Raw genomic sequence first — 23,824 nt, 5'->3', positions numbered from 1 at the left:
CCTGTGTTATGTGTGGTGTGTGTCATGGGTCCCATGCCTGGTCCGTGTTTCCCTGCAGGCGGTGAACTTCTGGCAAGTGCTGGTGATGAACAACGAGCACACGGAGCGGCGCTACCTGCTGTACCTGCTGCTGAGCTGGGGCCTGCCTGCTCTGGTCATCGCACTGCTGGTCATCATCCTGCTGGGCGCACACAGCTGGAGCATCCACAGTGTCTACGGTCTCGTCAATGGGGACGTGTGAGTAAACATGCAGCTCTCTCTAACGTAGGCCACTCCTGCTCTGGTCAATGTCCTCCTGGCGTTCGTTCCGTTAAGCTCAAGGGTGCCCAATGTTCTGATCCTGCAGCCCAGCAAGAGTTTCCAGCTCTCTTTAAATAGTTGACAACGTACTCTGGTTCTGTTGATTTAGTTAAGAGCTCAAGTGGAACAATATCCTGAAGGCACTGCAGCCCTCTTGGACCAGGAGACTTGGCCAACGCTCATGGTGACCACTTTCAAAGTTCACAGGAAGTACACTAGGCATTGTTTAGTATGAGCAAGACTGTCTACTGTTTGAATTGGTAGGGTAAGGTAGAAATATAATTTGCTATAATTTTGGGATGGTTCACTTCTAACTTAGCATTTGTCCCATGAACCTGTATCTGTAAAACATTTATATCATCTATTGCTGCATTTGCTGTCCCTCATCTTCCAACTCAGCATTCAGTGGGGCTCCCCACAACAGCTAAGATGCCAAGAGCTACCGGATAAGAGAATCAGTTCACTTTTCATCAGCAGCCAATTTGTCTTATAATCTGATGAAATGGAATAGCATTAATCATTGCTCTTCAATTTCTTTGGAAGAATATTTCTTTCCTAAAAGCATGTCTTTTTTTAGTATGAACATAAATCATCTTTTCAACAGTTTCAAGTGCAATCTGGACAATATGCTTTTGGTCATTTCTTGCAGGAACTAGAACTTAATCAGTTTTGTATATTCAGAAAACAATAGTATACTGTTAATCTTATTATGATGTAGGAAAATAAAAATGTAGGTAATTTAACAATAGGTTAAGCTGTTAAATATAAATGAGAGTGAACTAATCCCAGAGGTTTGTTTTTATTCTTTAAGTTTTTGCCTGAAAACAGTATCCTGGCAATGAGATAATATACTGTTTCGTACTAAACATTACAGCTGTTAATGCTGAAAGACCTCTAAACAGTCAGTGTTAACAGAAACATCATACACTTTATGATGCAGTTAAAAATCTCTCAACCATCCATTTTTGTAACTGTATATATTTCACTGTCTTCTGGTTTCACAATAAGTGAGAATTTTATGTCACAATCTAATGCATAAAGTCCATACCACTTCGGTACTGTAGCCACTCAGTGTATGTTTGAATAAATGGTTATTTGAATGTAAATAATTAAATTATAAATACATAATTAAAGTGGTCAGTAAAGCAATATATTATGAAGAATATGTATATAATTTATGAACACAAATACATTGGGAAAACATACATTCTGTGGTCTATTCTGCTTGCAGTGAGTCCAGCGCATTGACATTTTAACATTTTCACTCTTTCAATAATGTCACATATTTTTGTTTCTTCTCTGATCCATTTATTTGTTTTTCTGTCTCTTCTTGTTATTTCAAGCATGCGTCTTTGTCATGCTTCTTTATGTTGTTTCCAGTTTCTGTATATTTCTTGTGTTTAGTCGCCAGGTTTCAGAGCCAGAAGTGAACGTTGGTAGTATGTATTGATCAAATACTTTTCTCTTCAAGCAAATGGGTAGATTTAGTTTCAGTAGTCTTACATTTCTTCCAAATGTGCTCCATCCCATTCCCATGACTGATTTTCATCCCTAAGATCTCTATCTGCATTGATTTCCTGCCCAAGGTAGACTTTGACTTGACACTTTGGTCTTATTCAAGTAAATTTTGAATCTGGTTTTCTTACTTGCATCTGATTGTTCTCGAATTTCAAGCTGCAGGTCTTCGGGTATTTTAGCAAAGATGACAATGTCTAAAAATTGCTTTTTCTTTCCAGTCCAAAGTTTAGAACACTTCTTCAAGAGTTGTCATGAAGAGTTTTGGAGAGATTGTGTCTCCGTAAAATACTCCTTTGCAGATCTTGATCTTTTCAGTATCTTGGTGGAGTTGGATTGTTTGATGTGGCATTGTTGTAGATATATTTAATAAGATTTATGTACAGTTAGGCCCATAAATATTTGGACAGTGACACAATTGTCATAATTTTGCCTCTGCACGCCACCACAATGGATTTGAAATGAAACAATCAAGATGCTCTTTAAATGTAGACTTTCATATTTAATTTGATGGTAGCTACATCCAAATTGGGTGAACAGTGTAGGAATTACACCCATTGATATATGTAGTCCCCCCAATTTTAGGGGCTCAAATGTATTTGGACAAACTAACATAATCATTAATTAAATTGTGAGTATCAGTACTTGGTTACAAATCATTTGCAGTCAATGACTGCCTGAAGTCTGGAACCCATAGACATCACCAGATGCTGGGTTTCTTCCCCGGTGATGCTCTTCCAGGCATGTACTGCAGCTGTCTTTAGTTCTGCTTGTTTTTGGGGCGTTTTGCCTTCAGTTTTGCCTTCAGCAAGTGAAATGCTGCTCAATTGGATTCAGGTCAGGTGATTGACTTGGCCATTGCAGATTGACTTGGCAATTATATGAGTTTGTATATATAGAATTCGGACATGTTTGACCAGCATGTCCCACAGATGCTTGATTGGATTGAGATCTGGGGAATTTGGAGGCCAAGTCAACACCTTGAACTCGTGATTCATCAGACTAGGCCACCTCCTTCCATTGCTCTGTGGTCCAGTTCTGATGCTCACGTGCCCATTGTAGGCGCTTTCGGCAGTGGACAGGGGTCAGCATGGGCACCCTGACTGGTCTGCGGCTACGCAGCCCCATACGCAACAAACTGCAATGCACTGTGTGTTCTGACACCTTTCTACCAGAACCAGCATTAACTTTTTCAGCAATTTGAGCTACAGTAACTCGTCTGTTGGATCGGACCACACGGGCCAGCCTTTGCTCCCCACGTGCATCAATGAGCCTTGGCTGCCCATGACCCTGTAGGCAGTTCACCGCTTTTCCTACCTTGGACCACTTTTGATAGGTACTGACCACTGCAGACCGGGAACACCAGTATAAAGTCTAAGGGCAGTGTAAACAAAAATGTAATTGAGGTCGTATTACTATTTGGAAACAGTAACATGAAAGATCAGGTCCATGGTTTTATGTCCATTTTTGTTCCAAACCTCAATGATGTCTCTGTCTGAAACCAGGAAATTAATTCCTGTGGCTATTGATATTGGACTAAGTTTGTGAATGCAAAGCACAGGCCAATAACCTCTGCTGATCAGGTTAACTGCTGATTCAGCCAGGCATATGAGCACAGTGTTTATTTTCAGACAGATGCTGTAAAAGCCACTAGGTTGCCTTACAAGAATATCAGGCAGATGTCTTTGAATGTGTTTACCTTGTAATGAATGTGGAGAAAGTCAGTCTTGTTCACAGTGATGCTTTGTAAATATTTGAGACCTTACTCCTTTTTTTGTTGTTTTGTTTCAAACTGATTCAGAGGGAGTTACCCTGTGAATCACAACTTCTCTTTATTATTTAGATATCCTATCACACAGTACCATAACCTGCACGTCATTTCTACATCAGGTTCCCATAGCCGAACATGAGAGTTTACTGTTCCTAATTGTACAGCCAGAGAATAACAGGAACATCCTGTTGATTACATTTAAAATTCCCTAGATAAAAAACTGAAGTTTGCCCAGAGCTTGGGTGCTTAAAAACAAAGGGAAAGCCTGTGAAAGCACTATATAGAAAGTTACACAGATTTCAACTCAACTAAGAAGTAAAAGTATTGACAGTTTGAGCTAGAATGTGTTGCTTCCTTATTTTGCTGTTAAAAGCTTGTAATGAGATTGGTTATTATAGTCTATTGAAAAACTTTATTCTAGCAAAGTATTTCAACACATAATAGTTCTGTATTAGTCAAAACAGAATATGGAAGCATGTGAAAGTGAAAAGTCTCAGCATGAATCTGGCATAATTGTTGAAAGAACAGATGTGATTTTGAACATTAAGCTTTTTTTGTTGTTGTTTTTGCCTTGTGCTTTTGCTTAGAATGCCAAGAAAGCAGAGCTGTCAGAAAATTTGATTCTGTACCAGGTATAGGCCTGTTCATCGCTCTACAGGGGCCTCTCAGGACAGCCCCCCACAGCCACATCATTGTTTCCAGCAGAAATTACTTTACCAATGGCTAAGCAAATTAACTCATTTTGTAGTTGGACTACACACGGTGTAGATGTTTCTGATTAATAATAATAATAATAATAATAATAATAATAATAATAATAATAATAATAATTACAGAGACCAACTATACTTACCTGAAAATATAAGTACATTATCATTTGTGGAATAGATGTTGGCTAATTATTAAATTCAATAGCATTATAATTTTTAATCTGAAAAAAAAAGTACCAGGCCTGCCACAATGGAAACTTTATTTTTTTCAGTTTTACAAATTACTATTACTACATTTTAGTACACTTTGTGAAAACTAATGAATGGTTGAACCTGTGGTAATCCATTTCCATTTTGATTACCACACTGAGCCCTTACCACATTTAACAAACCACAAATAGATTTCCATGTACTAGAGCAGACTGATTTTGCTAGCCTGTATCTACATTGTGCTATCATAAAGTTATTTTTTCTTTCCTTATCAATTTCCATTGTCACCACTCAACAAGTCCGCACACGAATGCACTTCAGTATTATGTTCTACACAGCAACAAATATGGCCGCAATCAGCATGTAATTGAGTATTTGTCATTCAGTCCTAATAGCTTTTCATGGATGCATTTGTTTATAGATTATCCTGCTGTTGAGTGAATTAAAAAATAGTTAATTATTATTACAATCAGCCTTTTATATTTACAATTTAATTAGGATACTACCTATGGTCAAATATGTGCACTCGCATGAGCATGATACAAGCTATAAAGAAATAAATCTCACGCAAATTCAGTCGGAATTTGTTTTTGTTTTTTGTCCAAGTTTACCATAATCTGCTGTAGATATTCCTTATGCTGCAGATTTCTTCACCGTAGTTTATTCTAATTGGAGTATAATGAAAACAAGACTTATTTATTCATTATTTATTTAATTGAATTGTATTTATTTACTTATCACATTCTTATCTTTGTGTTTTTCTCTCAGGTGTTTCATTCCTAACGTGTATGCTGCCCTCTGCACTGCAGTCCTGGTGCCCTTGGTGTGCCTGGTGGGGGTGTTCGTGGTGTTTTTTCATGTGTACCAGGTGACACAGCAGTGGAAATCTTATGACGATGTCTTCAGAGGAAGGACCAATAGCACAGGTACTTGCCTTTTGTGTGACCACTTCCTAGTGTGTGTGCTTTTTTTCAGGCTGTGCTTTAAATGGCACTTTTAAATAATAACTCTGTGCATACAGGACTGCCACATGCAAAACCCCAATCTAGATTAATAAATATAGCCTGTTTTTAAACCAGATTGACACACATTCACATTAAGATTCCCACTGTGTTTTTGTTTATATAATTATTTATTTTTGGTATAATTCCACATTCTAGGAAACCAGTACAGTAAATGTTGAGCAAAACTGGTTTCTTCTTCAACTGTAAATACATTACAATGTTTCTTTCTCAGCTAAATTTTATAATATGTGCTATATAAATAGATACATATTGCATTATGTATTCTGTTCACAGTGAACTTGACACAACTAGTTATCAGCTACAACCTTTCAATGCAATTTCAATTCTGGCTGATATTATACAAGGGTGTGGCCCAATCCTGAGATAAGGCAGCGTTTTCCTATACTGCTGTTACTGGATAACTTGATAACAGTTTTGTAATTACATCAGAATGTATGTATTTGTGACAGAGTTTTTAAATTATTTGAAAAGTCAGCTGTTTTAAACACAAATGACACAAATAGTTCAAGGTACACATTTTGATGGGCATTCAACTAATACAAATGCATTGCACTTTATTTTTTATTTCTCTGCACTAACTGGGTAGGTCGTACAGGCTTTGCTATCAGTGTGTATTATTATGAAGTCAGTGTACTTGCAGTGATAAGGCACTCTGATCACCTTTTAGTACAGTATGTCCTCTTCTCATAACCAGAATGGTTTGGTTCCATATGCATTAATAGTAATTGAGGCCAATCTCAAGTGTACCTCACTGCGTTATTATTCTTTTAAATTAGGAAAGTACAATGCAACTCTCCATAAATCATGATTTTTTAGTTTTGAATTATTCCTTTCTTCAAAACAGCACTAAAAATATTCAGCAATTCAGCAGCAAATTCTTTCTTGATTCGCTGTTGTTATAAAAATTTCAAGTACGTCTTCAGGTCATGGAATTGAAAAAATATTGATCAAATCAAAATGATTTATAGCAGATGCATTTTTTCATTTGAGATTTCAGGATGTTTTGTTTTTGGGATTAGAGGTAAAAAAAAATGATGACTGTTGGTTAGACATGGTTTGATTACATGCAGTTAGGTCCATAAATATTTGGATAGTGACACAATTGTCATCATTTTGACTCTGTACACCACCACAATGGATTGAAATGAAACAATCCATGGGGCGTTTTACCTTCAGGTTTGCCTTAGAAATCAAAACAAACCAATCAGAGAGATAGCAAAAACATTAGGTGTGGCCAAATCAATGCACTGGTGAGCTCAAGGAACACCAAAAGGCCCAGAAGACCACAGAAAACAACTGTGATGGATGACAGAATAATTATTTAGAAAAAACCCTTCATAACAGTTGGCCAGATGAAGAACACCCTCCAGGAGGTAGGCGTATCTGTGTCAAGGTCAACAATCAAGAGAAGACCAGAGTAAATACAGAGGGTTTACCACAAGATGCAGGAAACAGGAAGAACAGATTAGAGTTTGCCAACAAAACATCTAAAGAACCCTGTACAGTTCTGGAACAACATCCTATGGACAGATGAGACAAAGATCAAGTTGTACCAGAATGATGGGAAGAGAAGAATATGGAGAAGGGAAGGAACTGCTCATGATCCGAAGCATACCACCTCATCTCTGAAGCATGTTATGGCATGTGCATGTATGGTTGCCAAGGGAACTGGCATTTTTAAGGCGTAGAAGTGGAATGTTCTGCAATGGCCAAGTCCTGAATCCAATTGAGCATGCATTCTACTTGCTAAATGCAAAACTGAAGGCAAAACGCCCCAAGAACAAGCAGGAACTAAAGACAGCTGCAGTACAGGCCTGGCAGAGCATCACCAGGGAAGAAACCCAGCATCTGCTGATGTCTATGGGTTCCAGACTTCAGGCAGTCATTGACTGCAAAGGATTTGCAACCAAGTATTGAAACTCACAATTTTATTCATGATTATGTTAGTTTGTCCAATTACTTTTGAGCCCCTAAAATTGGGGGGACCACATATAAAAATGGGTGTAATTCCTACACCGTTCACCCAATTAAAGATGAAAGTCTACACTTAAAGCACATCTTCATTGTTTCCTTTCAAATCCATTGTGGTGGCATACAGAGACAAAAGGATGACAATTGTGTCATTGTCCAAATTTGTATGGACCTAACTGTATATTGCATACAATTTAACACAGGCCACAATATATGAAACAGAAAACGAATGTGTGCCAATGGCCAATCAGCTTCCATATCTAGCAAGCTTTATCAAACAATAATGCCCGCTGAAATGGTGGAATGCCCAACTGTAAATTCAATGGAATTAAACAATAAATAAATATGCACATATGGCGGCTTAGCAAGAGATACAACAACCACTGTATAAGAGCAAAAGCTGATCAGCTTCTTTCTGACGCTGGTCTGGAGACAAGGGAAATCATGTCAGTGACAGGACTGCTGAAAGCTGCTGAAAGCTGCTGAAAGCTGAATTTTCAGCACATCCACAGGAAAGAAGCAATTGGTTCACAGCTTTAACTTCAGCAGGATCCAAAAGTCACTCAAGAACTCTGGCAATGTATAGATCAACTATAAGAAAGACTAATGGCACAATAGTAATTAAAATGAATAAGGATATATTATAGCCAAATAAAAATAATAATTTTCTGTACATGTATATCATTTTTTTCACTTGAATTACGTTGGGAACTATTTTTCTAAGCAGAAGGTTAACTGGACAAAATATAAGGTAAACAAAGGCATAACCCCAGTCGTGGTCATCTATCAAACATTAGAGCCCACATATACAGTTTCTATTACTTAATTAGAATATTTGTAAACCTCTAAAACCATTACAGAGCTCACTAGTGATTTAAGGATCTGCGTTTATGACAGATACCGGCCGATCTAAAGTCTACATATAATATGTAAAACCTATGACAACACAGCCCTTTTCACTGGATTACCTACATCACATAATTGAAAGGGGTTAATCGGTAAATAAAATTACATGTTTTATGCTGAAATCACTATACCAGCTTGGTAATTTTCAGGTTTCCCAAGGAGATTTTCCCATTACTATACTAGCTGTCTGTTACAGCAAAGAAGCATCTTGAAATGCAAAGCAACAGCAAGTGGGCCAGCATAGCTCATACAACAAGCTGTTCATTAAAGCATACACTTAAAACCACAATATGACGTAGACACATATTGTACATTACACTTGTGCATTGCGTACTGTGGCCTCTGGCCTTGTTGTTGGAGGGACTTCTGCCCACAGAATAGTTTTTCCATGCCTAGCCTAGCTTGAGCAGCAGGAAGCCCTGGCATGGGGGCTTAGATCTGTCAGAATAGGAGAAGGCAAGTTCAGATCCAGAGTAAAAGCTTTAGTATGAGGTACCATTTCTAATCCTTTCTTTACCATTCATTGGATGTTGTTATTTAGTAGCTGTTCAGACTGGTAGAATTTGTGTGGCATTTAGTTTTGATTAATATACTGTTTGTTTGCTTTTTGGTTTTGGATAGGAACATTTTCAGATAAGTCTGTCTGGGTTAGTATGGCACACCATTACAACCTTATAGTAACTTAATGTCTGGTGCTAAAAATATACAGCTGCTACATGAGACTGTTTAGGTAAACTGCAAATGCAGAAGCCATACAGCTGGCTGTGTAAACGTTTTCAACAGCTTCTCAAGCTCTTTATTTATGGGCCGGTGTAGTTGGAAGAATCTATTAAAAGCTGCCTGTCAGCAGACAAATGAAACAGTACGTATCAACTCCCAGCCGCAGGGCAGTGAGAATGGAGCTTTACTTCAATGAATCTGATGACCACAGCATCATTCAAATTAGAGGAGAACTGGAAGATGTATTTTGGGCCTCTGAATGCATAGGGAATAAAAAAATAAGAAAAGCATGATGTAGAGAGGAGAGCCTGTGTGTGTTCGAGACAGGTGTGCAGACTTAAATGAAGATGCTTCGACGCAACAACTTCAATAATATCATCACAAGCCTGATTCCACTAGTAAATTGTATGAGTTTTTTAAATATTGATTGGATTATAAATATATTTTTAGATCGGTGTCAACAAGTATAAAGTTACTTTCAAAAAGCTGTATTTGTAATTAAGTATATTCTTATTACTAAGAATTTAGACTGTACCTCACATGTATTAAGGATCTTGATGTGTTTTGCAAACTCCATGCAAAACACCTATCGAGTAAACAAATAAACGTTCAAGGCCTGGTTTCATGTCTGCACCCAAATAAATGTTTTTCAAAAGTTGGTGAAATATTTGTTATGCTATATATGTGTGCATTGTGCATATATTTACAAAATGTATAATAAAGCTGTATTTAGAGAGAGAGACCATATATTTTTCATTAATGTGGACCTGTGGTGCGATTTAATCAGGAGTTTTTGCCACTGATCAACACAGAAAATGTCCATAATGTCAAAGTGAAAAATATAATCATTCTAAATTGTCCTAAATGAATTACAAATACAAAACAGAAAATAATTGAATGCATAGGTAATCACCCCCTTTGCTATGACACACCTGAGTGAGCTGTGGTGAATGCAATCGTCTTTAGAAGTCACGTAATTAGTTGAATGGAGTCCACCTCTGTAAAATTAAGGTGTCACATGATTCCAGGTTAAATACACCTGTCTCTGGGAGGTTCCACAGTTGGTTAGTACAATTCCTAACAAAAACTACATCATGAAGATGAAGGAATATTCAAATCAAATCCAGAATAAGGTTCAAAAGCACTAATCAGGGATAGGATATAAGAACATTTCCAAGGCATTGAATATCCCCCGGAGCACAGTAAAGTCTGTTATTATGAATTGGAGAGAATATGGCACAACTGTGAATCTGACTAGAACTGTCTTTCTTTAAAAACTGAGTATTCAAGCGAGAAGGGCACTAGTCAGGGAGGCCACCAAGAGGCCTATGGCAACTCTTGCACACTGTGCATGCTGCAACGATAGTCTGGGTGTTTCACAAAAGTGGCCTTTATGGGAGAGTGGCAAAATGAAAGCCATTGTTGAAAAAAACTCACATAAAATCTCAGCTAGAGTTTAACAGAAGGCATGTGGGAGACTCTGAGACCAAGTGGAGGAAGACTCTATGGTCTGATGAGACCAAAATAGAGCTTTTTGGCCTCAATGCTAAGCGCTATGTTTGGTGCAAGCCTAACACCTCATATCATCCTGAGAACACCATCCCTACCGTGAAGCATGGTGGTGGCAGCAAATTGGTGCTCTAATTAATTTATTATGTTTTTCACTTTGACATTATGGACATTTTCTGTGTTGATCAGTGGCAAAAACTCCTGATTAAATCCATTCTGATTTCATGTTGTAACACAATGAAATGTGGAAAAGTCCAAGAGGGGTGAATACTTCTGAGAGCCACTGTATACATCCCCTTTTTAAGTCGGTATTAATAACTGATATACATGTGGCACAGAATCACAGATCTAATATTTCACACCCTGTTAAACATTAGTGGACATGCTGTATGAAATTAATTTTAGTTAGTATCTATTTGTTGAAGGATCCTTTACATTTTCCCTGATGAATTGCTCTTCGTGTATTTTATGTGAATTGGTGTTGTTACAACCAAAGAAAATTACTCCCAGAGTAGAAGCTATAACAACAAAAAACTGCCCAGGACTGCTCAATGTCTCAAAACATTCAAGCTGTGGTCTTTAAACACAAAGGTCCACCATCAATATCATCATTGTAGCCACTGGAACATTTTCTTCTTCTTACTATCTGGCGATGAAGGAGAAACTCACTAATCGGGAATCAGATTGGAGAGGCCATGATCCTCAGATTAAACAGAAAAGTAAGTGACTGCAGAGAGAGACCCTGGAGCTTTGGACACCCGTTGTTGACCATCTGTGCTGTGTCTGTTCTTACCTCAGCATCGTACCAGGCAGCCAGCAGGATCACAGTGAAATGGGGGAGACTGGAGCTCCCCGTTACACCCTAGCTCAGGGTTTATATTCTGGTGCAGACCAGTGCAGACCAGCTGTGTACCCATTTCATAAATATTTTGTAAACATGTTGTTTAATAATACACTTATAGAAACCCTGTCCATAGAATTATTAATCAGCTGCAGAAATAATTCACGTAAAATATTCAAAGCTATCCTAAATTATGAGGTTTACATAGATTTTATCACCCAATATTCATACTGACTTACCGATAATTCCCTTCAAACAATGGGATCACATTTGGATACTGTTACTATATAACAGTCAGTGTAATACATTCCCTAACCAACTTCTTCTCCCTAGTACAAAGAGCAGTCTTACAAATGAACTAAAGCTCTAAATGTCCAACTAGGACAGAATCTTCTGTTTCAGAAAGCAAAGCTGCATTTTCATACACATTCTGCCTAAGTAGTTTTAAAACTTGCTTAAAAAATGCTCAGCACCCCTTAGGGATTTAAAAGTGGTTCATGAGTGTCAAGAAGACTGATTAACTGTTAAAAATTCCAAGTTTACAGTTTATTTATGCAACACTTTCTATCTCAAATTAAGCAACAGAGTGAGAACAAATATCCAGATCCTTTTCAGCTGATATAAATTAAAGAGCTAAAGAAACTACATTTAAAAAATCAAGCCCCCTGTTGATCGCAGTCTGAATTTGAAATGCATGTGACTGTTTTAACTTTTATATTTTGGGTTTCTGAGGGAGGTGTTACCTTTATATATAGTTTTACCTCAGGTTTACCTTTTGCTGTTGTTGTCACTGCAGAACAAGCCTTCTGCAGTCTTGAAGGCACTAGAAGAAAAACAGTTATTACTGGTTTGTGTGTGCTGATTTGCTTGGCTAGGGGACACTTACAGCTGACCCATGCTGTCAGTATTGCAGGCACTGAATTAAAGGAATTCTGGAGCACTGGAGTACCAGAGCAGGCGTTTATCTTAATAAGGATTGTGTTTTTTCATGGTTATGACTCAGTGCACTCCATTTGAGTCGGATCTTCCATCCCTTTACAGTTTCTTGTCAGCTTGTTGGCAGTGAAATGGACAATGGATGTCCTCTAGTTAGCAAATGCCATGAATTGTCTTAGTCATCATATAAATTGAGAGATTTAAAATAGCGCTGTATTGGATAGCAGCATTACTTAATCTCAGATGGATACAGATCTTAGGACAGCATAGCTTTAATATCCACATTTGCAATAGTATCCTTGTATATCATTATTATTATTATTAGTAGTAGTAGTAGTAGTAGTAGTAGTAGTATAATTATAGTTATACCTATAGTTACTGTTGGAATTTGATCAATGAGTCTTGACCTCAAGGAATCTAGGTGTTTGGGTTTGTTCTGTTTATAAGATGACACCCTTGTGTCCCCACAAAAACTCAATGATCGGGATCTTATATTAAGGATAAGCATGTGAGCTACATGTGAACTATATGTGAGCTCAATGACAAAATAAATCAACACGCTTTAGAAAGAACTAAAGCAGCTGTTCATAAATATCCTTTGTTGTGGTTACTTAAAAAAACATTTGTTTTAAAGATATATACATATAATTTGAGCATGTGACTTGTTTTAGCTCATCTGAGGTTTTATTGGAAACATGACATGCTTGTTTTTCTCATTAATATTAATGTTGTAATGAAAATAAGCAGGTAATCTTTCAAGTCGGAGGCACTGCCCAAGGGGGAGGGGTTTCTACGCACTTCCATAGGAACCCGATCGAAACGTCACTCTATCAAAGCCTTGTACTTGGCTCAGCTGGCGGAGCCCTCGAGCAACATGGCGCATCACCCACCCCGCAGTTTTTAAAGGGAGCTCGACGGCTACGGCCTCCTCGAACCCTTTCACTGCCCGCATGGCGCCTTGATGTAGTGCTGGACGCACTTTCCCAAGCGCCATTTGAGCCACTGAACTCAGCTGAGCTGAAGCTGGTGTCACTTAAGACTGCGTTTTTGCTGGCAATCACCTCTGCAAAACACGTGAGCGAGTTACACGCCCTGTCCGTACACCCATCGTGTGTCTCTTTTGCAGGAGAAGGCTCCAGGGTCACGCTACGGCCTAACCCTGCTTTCCTCCTGAAAGTGCCATCTCCATTTCATGTCAACAGGCCTATTGAGTTGATGGCTTTTCATCCTCATCCCTTCGATTCAGAGCAAGAGAGTCAGCTTCACCTGCTCTGCCCTGTGCGGGCCCTCAGGTGCTATTTGGAACGCAATAAGGATATTCGGCACTCAGACCAACTGTTTGTGTCTTATGCAGCGCGGACACAGGGCCAGGCGTTTTCAAAGCAGCACCTCTCGCATTGGATTGTGGACACCATTACCGTGGCCTACGAGTCCACCGGGACCCCGGTGCCCCGGTGACCTGGTGATGTATATACAGTGAGGGAAAAAAGTATTTGATCCCCTGCTGATTTTGTACGTTTGCCCAATGACAAAGAAATGATCAGTCTATAATTTTAATGGTAGGTGTATTTTAACAGTGAGAGACAGAATAACAACAAAAACATCCAGAAAAACACATTTCAAAAAAGTTATAAATTGATTTGCATGTTAATGAGGGAAATAAATATTTGACCCCTTCGACTTAGTACTTGGTGGCAAAACCCTTGTTGGCAATCACAGAGGTCAGACGTTTCTTGTAGTTGGCCACCAGGTTTGCACACATCTCAGGAGGGATTTTGTCCCACTCCTCTTTGCAGATCCTCTCCAAGTCATTAAGTTTTCGAGGCTGACGTTTGGCAATTCGAACCTTCAGTTCCCTCCACAGATTTTCTATGGGATTAAGGTCTGGAGACTGGCTAGGCCACTCCAGGACCTTAATGTGCTTCTTCTTGAGCCACTCCTTTGTTGCCTTGGCTGTGTGTTTTGGGTCATTGTCATGCTGGAATACCCATCCACAACCCATTTTCAATGCCCTGGCTGAGGGAAGGAGGTTCTCACCCAAGATTTGATGGTACATGGCCCCGTCCATCATCCCTTTGATGTGGTGCAGTTGTCCTGTCCCCTTAGCATAATGTTTCCACCTCCATGTTTGACGGTGGGGATGGTGTTCTTGGGGTCATTCCTCCTCCTCCAAACACGGCGAGTTGAGTTGATGCCAAAGAGCTCGATTTTGGTCTCATCTGACCACAACACTTTCACCCAGTTCTCCTCTGAATCATTCAGATGTTCATTGGCAAACGTCAGACGGGCCTGTACATGTGCTTTCTTGAGCAGGGGGACCTTGCGGGCACTGCAGGATTTCAGTCCTTCACGGCGTAGTGTGTTACCAATTGTTTTCTTGGTGACTATGGTCCCAGCTGCCTTGAGATCATTAACAAGATCCTCCCGTTTAGTTCTGGGCTGATTCCTCACCGTTCTCATGATCATTGATACTCCACGAGGTGAGATCTTGCATGGAGCCCCAGACCGAGGGAGACTGACAGTTAATTTGTGTTTCTTCCATTTGCGAATAATCGCACCAACTGTTGTCACCATTTCACCAAGCTGCTTGGCGATGGTCTTGTAGCCCATTCCAGCCTTGTGTAGGTCTACAATCTTGTCCCTGACATCCTTGGACAGCTCTTTGGTCTTGGCCATGGTGGAGAGTTTGGAATCTGATTGATTGATTGCTTCTGTGGACAGGTGTCTTTTATACAGGAAACGAGCTGATATTAGGAGCACCCCCTTTAAGAGAGTGCTCCTAATCTCAGCTCGTTACCTGTATAAAAGACACCTGGGAGCCAGAAATCTTGCTGATTGATAGGGGATCAAATACTTATTTCACTCATTAACATGCAAATCAATGTATAACTTTTTTGAAATGCGTTTTTTTTTATTTTGTTGTTGTTATTCTGTCTCTCACTGTTAAAATACACCTACCATTAAAATTATAGACTGATCATTTCTTTGTCAGTGGGCAAACATACAAAATCAGCAGGGGATCAAATACTTTTTTCCCTCACTGTATGTGTATACACTCACCTAAAGGATTATTAGGAACACCTGTTCAATTTCTCATTAATGCAATTATCTAACCAACCAATCACGTGGCAGTTGCTTCAATGCATTTAGGGGTGTGGTCCTGGTCAAGACAATCTCCTGAACTCCAAACTGAATGTCTGAATGGGAAAGAAAGGTGATTTAAGCAATTTTGAGCGTGGCATGGTTGTTGGTGCCAGACGGGCCGGTCTGAGTATTTCACAATCTGCTCAGTTACTGGGATTTTCACGCACAACCATTTCTAGGGTTTACAAAGAATGGTGTGAAAAGGGAAAAACATCCAGTATGCAGCAGTCCTGTGGGTGAAAATGCCTTGTTGATGCTAGAGGTCAGAGGAGAATGGGCCGACTGATTCAAGCTGATAGAAGAGCAACTTTGACTGAAATAACCAGTCGTTACAACCGAGGTATGCAGCAAAGCATTTGTGAAGCCACAACACGTACAACCTTGAGGCGGATGGGCTACAACAGCAGAAGACCCCACCGGGTACCACTCATCTCCACTACAAATAGGAAAAAGAGGCTACAATTTGCACAAGCTCACCAAAATTGGACAGTTGAAGACTGGAAAAATGTTGCCTGGTCTGATGAGTCTCGATTTCTGTTGAGACATTCAGATGGTAGAGTCAGAATTTGGCGTAAACAGAATGAAAACATGGATCCATCATGCCTTGTTACCACTGTGCAGGCTGGTGGTGGTGGTGTAATGGTGTGGGGGATGTTTTCTTGGCACATTTTAGGCCCCTTAGTGCCAATTGGGCATCGTTTAAATGCCACGGCCTACCTGAGCATTGTTTCTGACCATGTCCATCCCTTTATGACCACCATGTACCCATCCTCTGATGGCTACTTCCAGCAGGATAATGCACCATATCACAAAGGTCGAATCATTTCAAATTGGTTTCTTGAACATGACAATGAGTTCACTGTACTAAACTGGCCCCCACAGTCACCAGATCTCAACCCAATAGAGCATCTTTGGGATGTGGTAGAACGGGAGCTTCGTGCCCTGGATGTGTATCCCACAAATCTCCATCAACTGCAAGATGCTATCCTATCAATATGGGCCAACATTTCTAAAGAATGCTTTCAGCACCTTGTTGAATCAATGCCACATGGAATTAAGGCAGTTCTGAAGGCGAAAGGGGGTCAAACACAGTATTAGTATGGTGTTCCTAATAATCCTTTAGGTGAGTGTATATGTATTATATGTTAAACATCAGGACTGTGGCTCCGTTCCGAAATTTTAGAATGGAGTTCACTGCCGCTGTTCCCAGCTGATGGCGCTTGAGTTTAGCTGCCTCGCTGTGTATATAGTTCCTTTCTTAAAGTAGAGCTAATGTTGCCCTGCGTTAGCCGGTCTAACCAGCAGGTGTCAACTGCTCCTGTGTTCCATGGGTGGTACATGAGTTCGTTCCTGCGCCCCGTGGTGTATATAGTTCGTTTGTACGAAATCTAAATTGTCAGCACAATGGAGCTGTTCCACTCTGTACTATTCAGTTGAGTTGGATGCTCTTGTTCTGCGCGCTGACAGCATGAAGGTCTTGCTGTCACGCGATATGTATATATTGTATATTGTTCAGCTCAGCTAATCTGTTGACTAGCCAGCTATGTATTATATTGTATTTATCTCATTGGGTCTATGACCCGCTCCTATTGGATCAGGGGTCCACTGCCAAGATATTGCGCGGAGGCCGCACAAGTGCTTGATTGCCCGCGCCAGACATTGTGCAAGTAAATTACGGCCTCGCTCCTAGCTGCACTAGTAGAGCAGCCGGCCTTGCTCTTGTAAGCAGTGGACGTAAGAGTTAACCTCTGTAGCCCCACTTTGTATATGCTGATTGCAGACAGTTCCCGGTAGAGCGTGACTACAGTCCTCGCTCCAGGACGGCTCAGGGGACGAGTGACATTTTGATCGGGTTCCTACGGAAGTGCACAGAAACCCCTCCCCCTTGGGCAGTGCTTCCTTTTTCAGATAACCGGGGTTGCATACGCAGCCTATCGTTTTTGCAAGTATCTTGGATGCAGGAAATATAGTGAAAATGGAAAACTCTTCTGAGTTCACCTTTAGCTCACTTCCTGATTAAGGGCTAGACCAAAATAAAAGTTGATCTATACCTGAACTGCAAAGTACAAACACAGTAGGGTACTAGTTTGTAATTTATTTGTTGCGGGTAGGTCAAGAGTTGTATTTGGTCTAGCCCTAAGTCTGGTATCATAGATGTAATGGATGGAGGATTTAGCTTGACTGCACGCAAGAGCTGTCATATGCAAGACAACAGGCTAGGTCTGTGATCTTGATAAAACCACACTGAGGTTTGTGAAAGGAACTAGAAACATAGGTGGTTCACAATTTGTTCTCATCATATTTGCAGCAGAAATGTACTCCTTGTTAGTGAGACAAGACTTTCTTCTGAAACACACTCTCCTTTTGATTTCAAACACAAAGTAACACAAAGAGTACACCTTTCTGTAGTCTGTTTTACTTAAGTTAAGAAACTTAATTTCATGTCCCCAGGAAATGCAGATTTTCATAGTTAACAAGGAAAGAAAATGTGAACGTCAGCTTAATTTTTCCAAAAAACCTTTTGGATCTTACTATTTTTATATTGAATGTATTATAACAGTGTTGCCAATGGTGTATAAGCAAGTAAGTAAGAAGACGGAGAGTTATTAAAGAACCCCTTTATGTTCACTAGAGTGAGCGATTCAGAAGATACATCACATTAAAGAATAGAGGCATTCAGATCCCCCTGAATTTTATCCTTCAGTGGTTTTTAGATTAACGTGAGGGTGATTAAATAAGGATTTGCGAAGAGTGAGCGGTTGTCCTAGTTGTGTTCAGTTTTAGCAGCTCAAGTGTGTCCTGGTCTGGCTTGCAGCCACAACTTAACAAGCTACGTGCAGCAGTCCTTAACTGGGCAGTGTGACTGGCATGAGAAATGGATGAAGTCAGTTTTTGGACATGCTAAATAAGGCAGACATAAGGCTGAAATAAAGACTTTAGACATGTTGGAAGATTATTACATCAACCATTGTGAGCTGAACCAAAGCATCTCTTTTTATATATATTTTTTTCCTTTTTTTTAGCAGTTCAGCTCTGTTGCATTCAGTTAAATGGTTGTGAAAAAGCCACAAATCCCTCTTTGCCAGGGGAACAGTCTGACACAAATTGCAGGAATCACATTTACACCAGTTGTATTTTTTTGTATTTTGATTACCTATGCTGTCATCGTTCATCAGTTTAGTGATGAAGGTTTTTTTGTAAGATGCTGTTTTAAATGGCATAATTATACACCATTGATTGATCTATTTAGGTTTTGTGTGTGTGTGCAGATTGGCAGTACTAGTTTTATCATTATTTTAGGATGTGTGTGTTTGCTAGTTTTGAAATCTGCTGGTGAGTAGTCCTAATTCTTTGTAAATCATACCTCTGTCTTGCCGTAATGTTTTACCTAAACAATTTAGTCAAGAAAGGTTTAAATCAAATTAAGCAGTGGCCTGTTTTTATATAAACCCCTTCTCTGAATGACACTAGAAGAACCTACTGAATTGTCTATGCTTTTGTATTACTGTACATACATAAGCTTGGCTCTTGTAAAGAACATAAGAACATAAGAAAGTTTACAATTGAGAGGAGGCCATTCGACCCATCGTGCTCATTTGGTGTCCATTAATAATTAAGTGATCCAAGGATCCTATCAAGTCTATTTTTGAATTTTCCCACATTTTCAGCTTCAACCACATCGCTGGGGAGTTTGATCAGATTGTGACGCCTCTCTGTGTGAAGAAGTGTCTCCTGTTTTCTGTCTTGAATGCCTTGAAGCCCAATTTCCATTTTTGTCCCCGGGTCCGTGTGTCCCTGCAGATCTGGAAAAGCTCCTCTGGTTTGATGTGGTCGATGCCTTTCATGATTTTGAAGACTTGAATCAAGTCCCCACGTAGTCTCCTCTGTTCCAGGGTGAAAAGGTTCAGCCCCTCAGTCTCTCAGTAGGACATTCCCTTCAGACCTGGAATAAGTCTGGTTGCTCTCCTCTGAACTGCCTCAAGTGTTGTACTTTGATATTTTGTGTAGTTCCAAACCAACACCAAATGGCTTATTTTGTGTGGGTGAAGTGTTTATGTCTAGGGAAACCTGCTGGTATTGGAATCTGTCCCAAACCACAACATGGAATTCGCTTAGAGTTATGGAAAAACAGGGAGAGAGAGAGTGACACCAAAGCTGACTTTTTTCAGGCATGTTACACTAAAAAGGATTGATCCTAATTATAACATATCTTCACTAATATAATAGAAACTATATTACTATATGTAGTATAGTACCCCAAGTGTATAAAAGTATGCATTGACTGAAATATTGGCTTTCTTTTTTGTATATACTAATACAATAAAAATGATTATCCAAGGTTTCCTCTTTCTGTATCTAGAATATACCTAGATTGGCTTTTCTAGTCCAGTGTGTTCTTTATTTAAATCTTGTTTTTGATATCAGTTGTGGCATAGCTGTTTTAGAACACATTCTAATTGACCATAGCAGGGCATGGTCAAGATTCAAAGTTTGAAATAATCCAAACAAAATGGTGCATAGTGATCATTATTTCTCCACAGTGTTATCTGCAAATAGTTCTGATTTGCCCTGTTAGCTAATTTTAAGCCTTTTATCTATGTTAAATACCACTCACAAGACACTGGACAGGATCTGTCTGTAGTTTTAGCACCAGTGAAGCTGAGACTTGGATGGTACAAATAAGAGTTTATCATGTGTGGTTTCATATAATTGCATTGCTTAGCTTTATGGCTAAGGTCTACAAAGAGCAGCTAGCTTTGGAGTTAGGCCTGATGCAGAATTTAATGCGTATTTCATTTATCTGTAATCTTCTTAGCCAACACAGTCTGCAAAAGAAACACAGGGAGAGGGGATAGAAAAGTGAAAAGGTTATGAAAAAACAGGGAAACATGTTTCAGATTAAATCTCTTATTGAGAGAACCAGTGGGGTTTAGTTTCACATATCCACTGTTTAAGTTAAACCATTAAAATCCCATCCACCCATTGTTTTGGATCGCCTCCTTAGAAAACTCATGCCAGTTCAGTTGTATTGAGGGGAGGATGTAAGAACCTGTGACTGCTGGTAATAATTTTAAATCTGAGAAACTTAACTGTGATTTCTCGCTGTTCTTACCAGGACTGGAACATTTTTATTCAGCCTCACTGGAGCCAAATATCAATGTCTAAATCATACAGTAACTTATTAGAAATGTCATTATGTACCTTGATGACTCACCCTATTGTATGCTAGAATATACAAGTACATGTTTGTTCCTTTACTCATCTTAACATACAGATACTGTTCCCAGACCCAATGTGCAAACCATACTGCAAAAGCAACGCAAGACTTTTTTAAGGTGAAGAAGTGGAATGTTCTGCAATGGCCAAGTTAATCATCTGACCTGAATCCAATTGAGCAGCATTTCACTTACTGAAGGCAAAACTGAAGGCAAAATGCCTCAAGAACAAGCAGGAACTAAAGACAGCTGCGGTGCAGGCCTGGCAGAGCATCACCAGGGAAGAAACCCAGCATCTGCTGATGTCTATGGGTTCAGACTTCAGGCAGTCATTGACTGCAAAGGATTTGCAACCAAGTATTGAAACTCACAATTTAATTCATGATTATGTTAGTTTGTCCAAATACTTATGAGCCCCTAAAAGTGGGGGGACCACATATAAAAATGGGTGTAATTCCTACACCCAATTTGGATGAAACTACCCTTAAATTAAAGATGAAAGTCTACATTTAAAGAACATAATGATTATTTCCTTTCAATTCCATTGTGGTGGTGTACAGAGCCAAAATGATGACAATTGTGTCACTGTCCAAATATTTATGGACCTAACTGAAACTGTGTGTCTTAATCATAAGACTGATAACAAGGAGAACAGATGGCCTCTATTTGTAAATTATTCCCTTAAAGGAAGTACTTGTAAAATCCTTAGATTGATATGTCTGCCTGTATTAATGTGATCCATTCAAGTTGAAATGTGCATATATTTTTTTAATTGGTGAATAGTTTATATTCTGGGAGACCTACTGCATTTACCACAGGATACTATAGCTGAGTGTGCTGTTTTTTACATGGCTTGGTGCTAACAGTTTGCTTTAAAGAAGAAGCAAGCGATCAAGTCTTTTCCCTGCCCTGATATGTGCCAGAACCACTTAGTGTTTGTTTCCCAGAAACTGGGATCAGCTCCAGTTCAAGCCCATGAAGAACCCCCCTCAAGCCACTGGGAATGTCAACTGCCAGTTCTGCAGATGCTGATTACGGTATCATGATGAATTGGCACTTTTGCAACCACCTTTGATTTGTCCAATGTTAAATAAACATTTGTGCTTTGCCTGAGTAGGAGCAATAAAGTTGCTCCATAAGGTTGCATAAGGTTCCTCTGAAGTCTGGAAAAACTGAGTCGGCCCATTTATGGAAAGCAAGCGAAGGAATTAGAAACCTAGCAGCTCTGCTTTTAGGTTGCAAATCTTTCCTTTATTTAATTTTTTACCGTTGGTCTTTTTAAACTATTTTGTGAATTTGACAAAGTAAAAGTCTGAAGTCTATTCAAAGTGCCTTGATTTATAAGAACATAAGAAAGTTTACAAACGAGAGGAGGCCATTCGACCCATCGTGCTCGTTTGGTGTCCATTAATATCCAGTCTATTTTTAAATGTTCCCAAATTTTTAAATGTTATGCACTCATTACAAATTAACCTGCCACTCAGTTCTAATATTTCAGCACTTTAATAAAATAATGCAATCATTTGATTCAGATATTGTGGAACATGTTAATTGTAAGAAATACATTTTAGTAAAAAATATGAACACATGAAGACTTACTAGTCACTCTACTGTTTTGCATTAACATTTCACATGCTTAAATAAATAATTTAAGAGAAAAACAGTAATGCCTAGCCTCTCCATAGATTTTAAACAGCCCTTGCCATACCAAAATACTAATATTTGCAATTACCTTAAGCTTTGCCGGTTGTATAAGGGGAGAACAGATGTCATATTGGTAGCATTTTATACTTTGTTCTTGATTACGGTTGTTGTGTGCCATTCAGACTTAGATGGAGTCAGATAAAGGTTTATTTTATTTTATTTTATTTTCCTTACCTACTTTAGCTGACCTGAAGTTTGTGGCCTATACTTTTCACTATTCTTTTTGCACTCAGGCATAGCATAAGGTAAAGGGGGTTAACATTTGTCTGTGTAACCCTCTCCCGTGTTAAAGTGATGCTGCTGGACTGTGACAATTTTGGTTATTATATTTCACAGAGGTCCCATTGGTGCTGTACCTGTTTGCCCTCATTTCTCTGGTGTGGCTGTGGGGTGGCCTGCACATGGCTTACAAACAGCTGTGGATGCTGGTGTTATTTGTAATCTTCAACTGCTTGTTGGTAAGCGAACCAATTTTCTTACCTCTTTTTTTGTTTTCTTGTTATTGTTTTTGGTAATAGTATTAGTTTCCAGTGTCTATTACAAACATTGCAGTGGCTTTCTGCTATTTCTATTTGCTGGGTGATGTGGAGAGAGAGAGAGAGGGAGGATGAGTTAATTTATTTATTTAATTTAAGTTAATAATGATCCTCCATTTTTTTTAGCCTTGCTCTCTAAGCATCTGTGGATAAGATTAGATGCTGGATAAAGGACAAAGAACAAAGAGTGAGAAAAAAGTTGTTCATCCCATTAGTCATCTGTCATTGCTTTCAGACCAGGCCTGCTGTGTTAGTATGCATGATAGGGCAAAGAATCATATTATAGCTAAAGTGGTTAAAAGAACAGGTTCTCTTGATTGACACGTTGGTCGATACCGCTACTACCCTGAGCGACAGGCCAAATGACTAGACAGCGAACACAATCAAGGATCCCATGACACTCAAATGCAGAAGAGCAGTGTGAGGCATCCCTCACTTGTGTGATTGAACTTGTCGAGTGACAGAGATAGAATAAGAAATCCTCAACCCCAAATCCTGAATGCAGGTTTTTGTTTGTTTGTTTTATGTGTGGTTTGTGTGTGAGAGTGTGGTGAGGTTGTGAAGTTAAATGTAAAATGCAATGTGGTACAATCACTAATAACTCTTTGCAGTTTTACAATTTTACAGTAAATGTTTCCAAGAGAGAGAATGGAAAATGTGGAAAAGGAGAGCTGTGGGGAAATGACTCACTCTTTTTCCGACCTCATTTGTTCTTGGAGTGTTCATTGTTATTTTTTATTTTTCAAAATCAAATTTTTCACTTTGTGACGCACCACTGAAGGCTATTCTGTTGTCAGGAGAAAAGTGACT

At 39.2% G+C, this 23,824-nt stretch overlaps 1 protein-coding gene across 1 annotated transcript in view; it reads left to right on the top strand.

The window, feature by feature from the left end:
- The window catches only part of adgrv1 (adhesion G protein-coupled receptor V1), a 175,885-nt gene that overhangs the window by 135,686 nt on the left and 16,375 nt on the right, over positions 1 to 23,824 (top strand). The window contains exons 85-87 of the mRNA XM_066711856.1: positions 59 to 237; positions 5,275 to 5,432; positions 22,815 to 22,936. Coding sequence (XP_066567953.1) covers positions 59 to 237; positions 5,275 to 5,432; positions 22,815 to 22,936 — 459 coding nt within the window. The remainder of the gene's footprint in view (positions 1 to 58; positions 238 to 5,274; positions 5,433 to 22,814; positions 22,937 to 23,824) is intronic.

The sequence above is a fragment of the Amia ocellicauda genome, chromosome 8, assembly GCF_036373705.1.
Source record: "Amia ocellicauda isolate fAmiCal2 chromosome 8, fAmiCal2.hap1, whole genome shotgun sequence".
In the NCBI taxonomy this organism is placed as follows: domain Eukaryota; kingdom Metazoa; phylum Chordata; class Actinopteri; order Amiiformes; family Amiidae; genus Amia; species Amia ocellicauda.
Note: the sequence above shows the minus strand (reverse complement) of the source record. Positions and strands in the feature narration are given on the sequence as shown.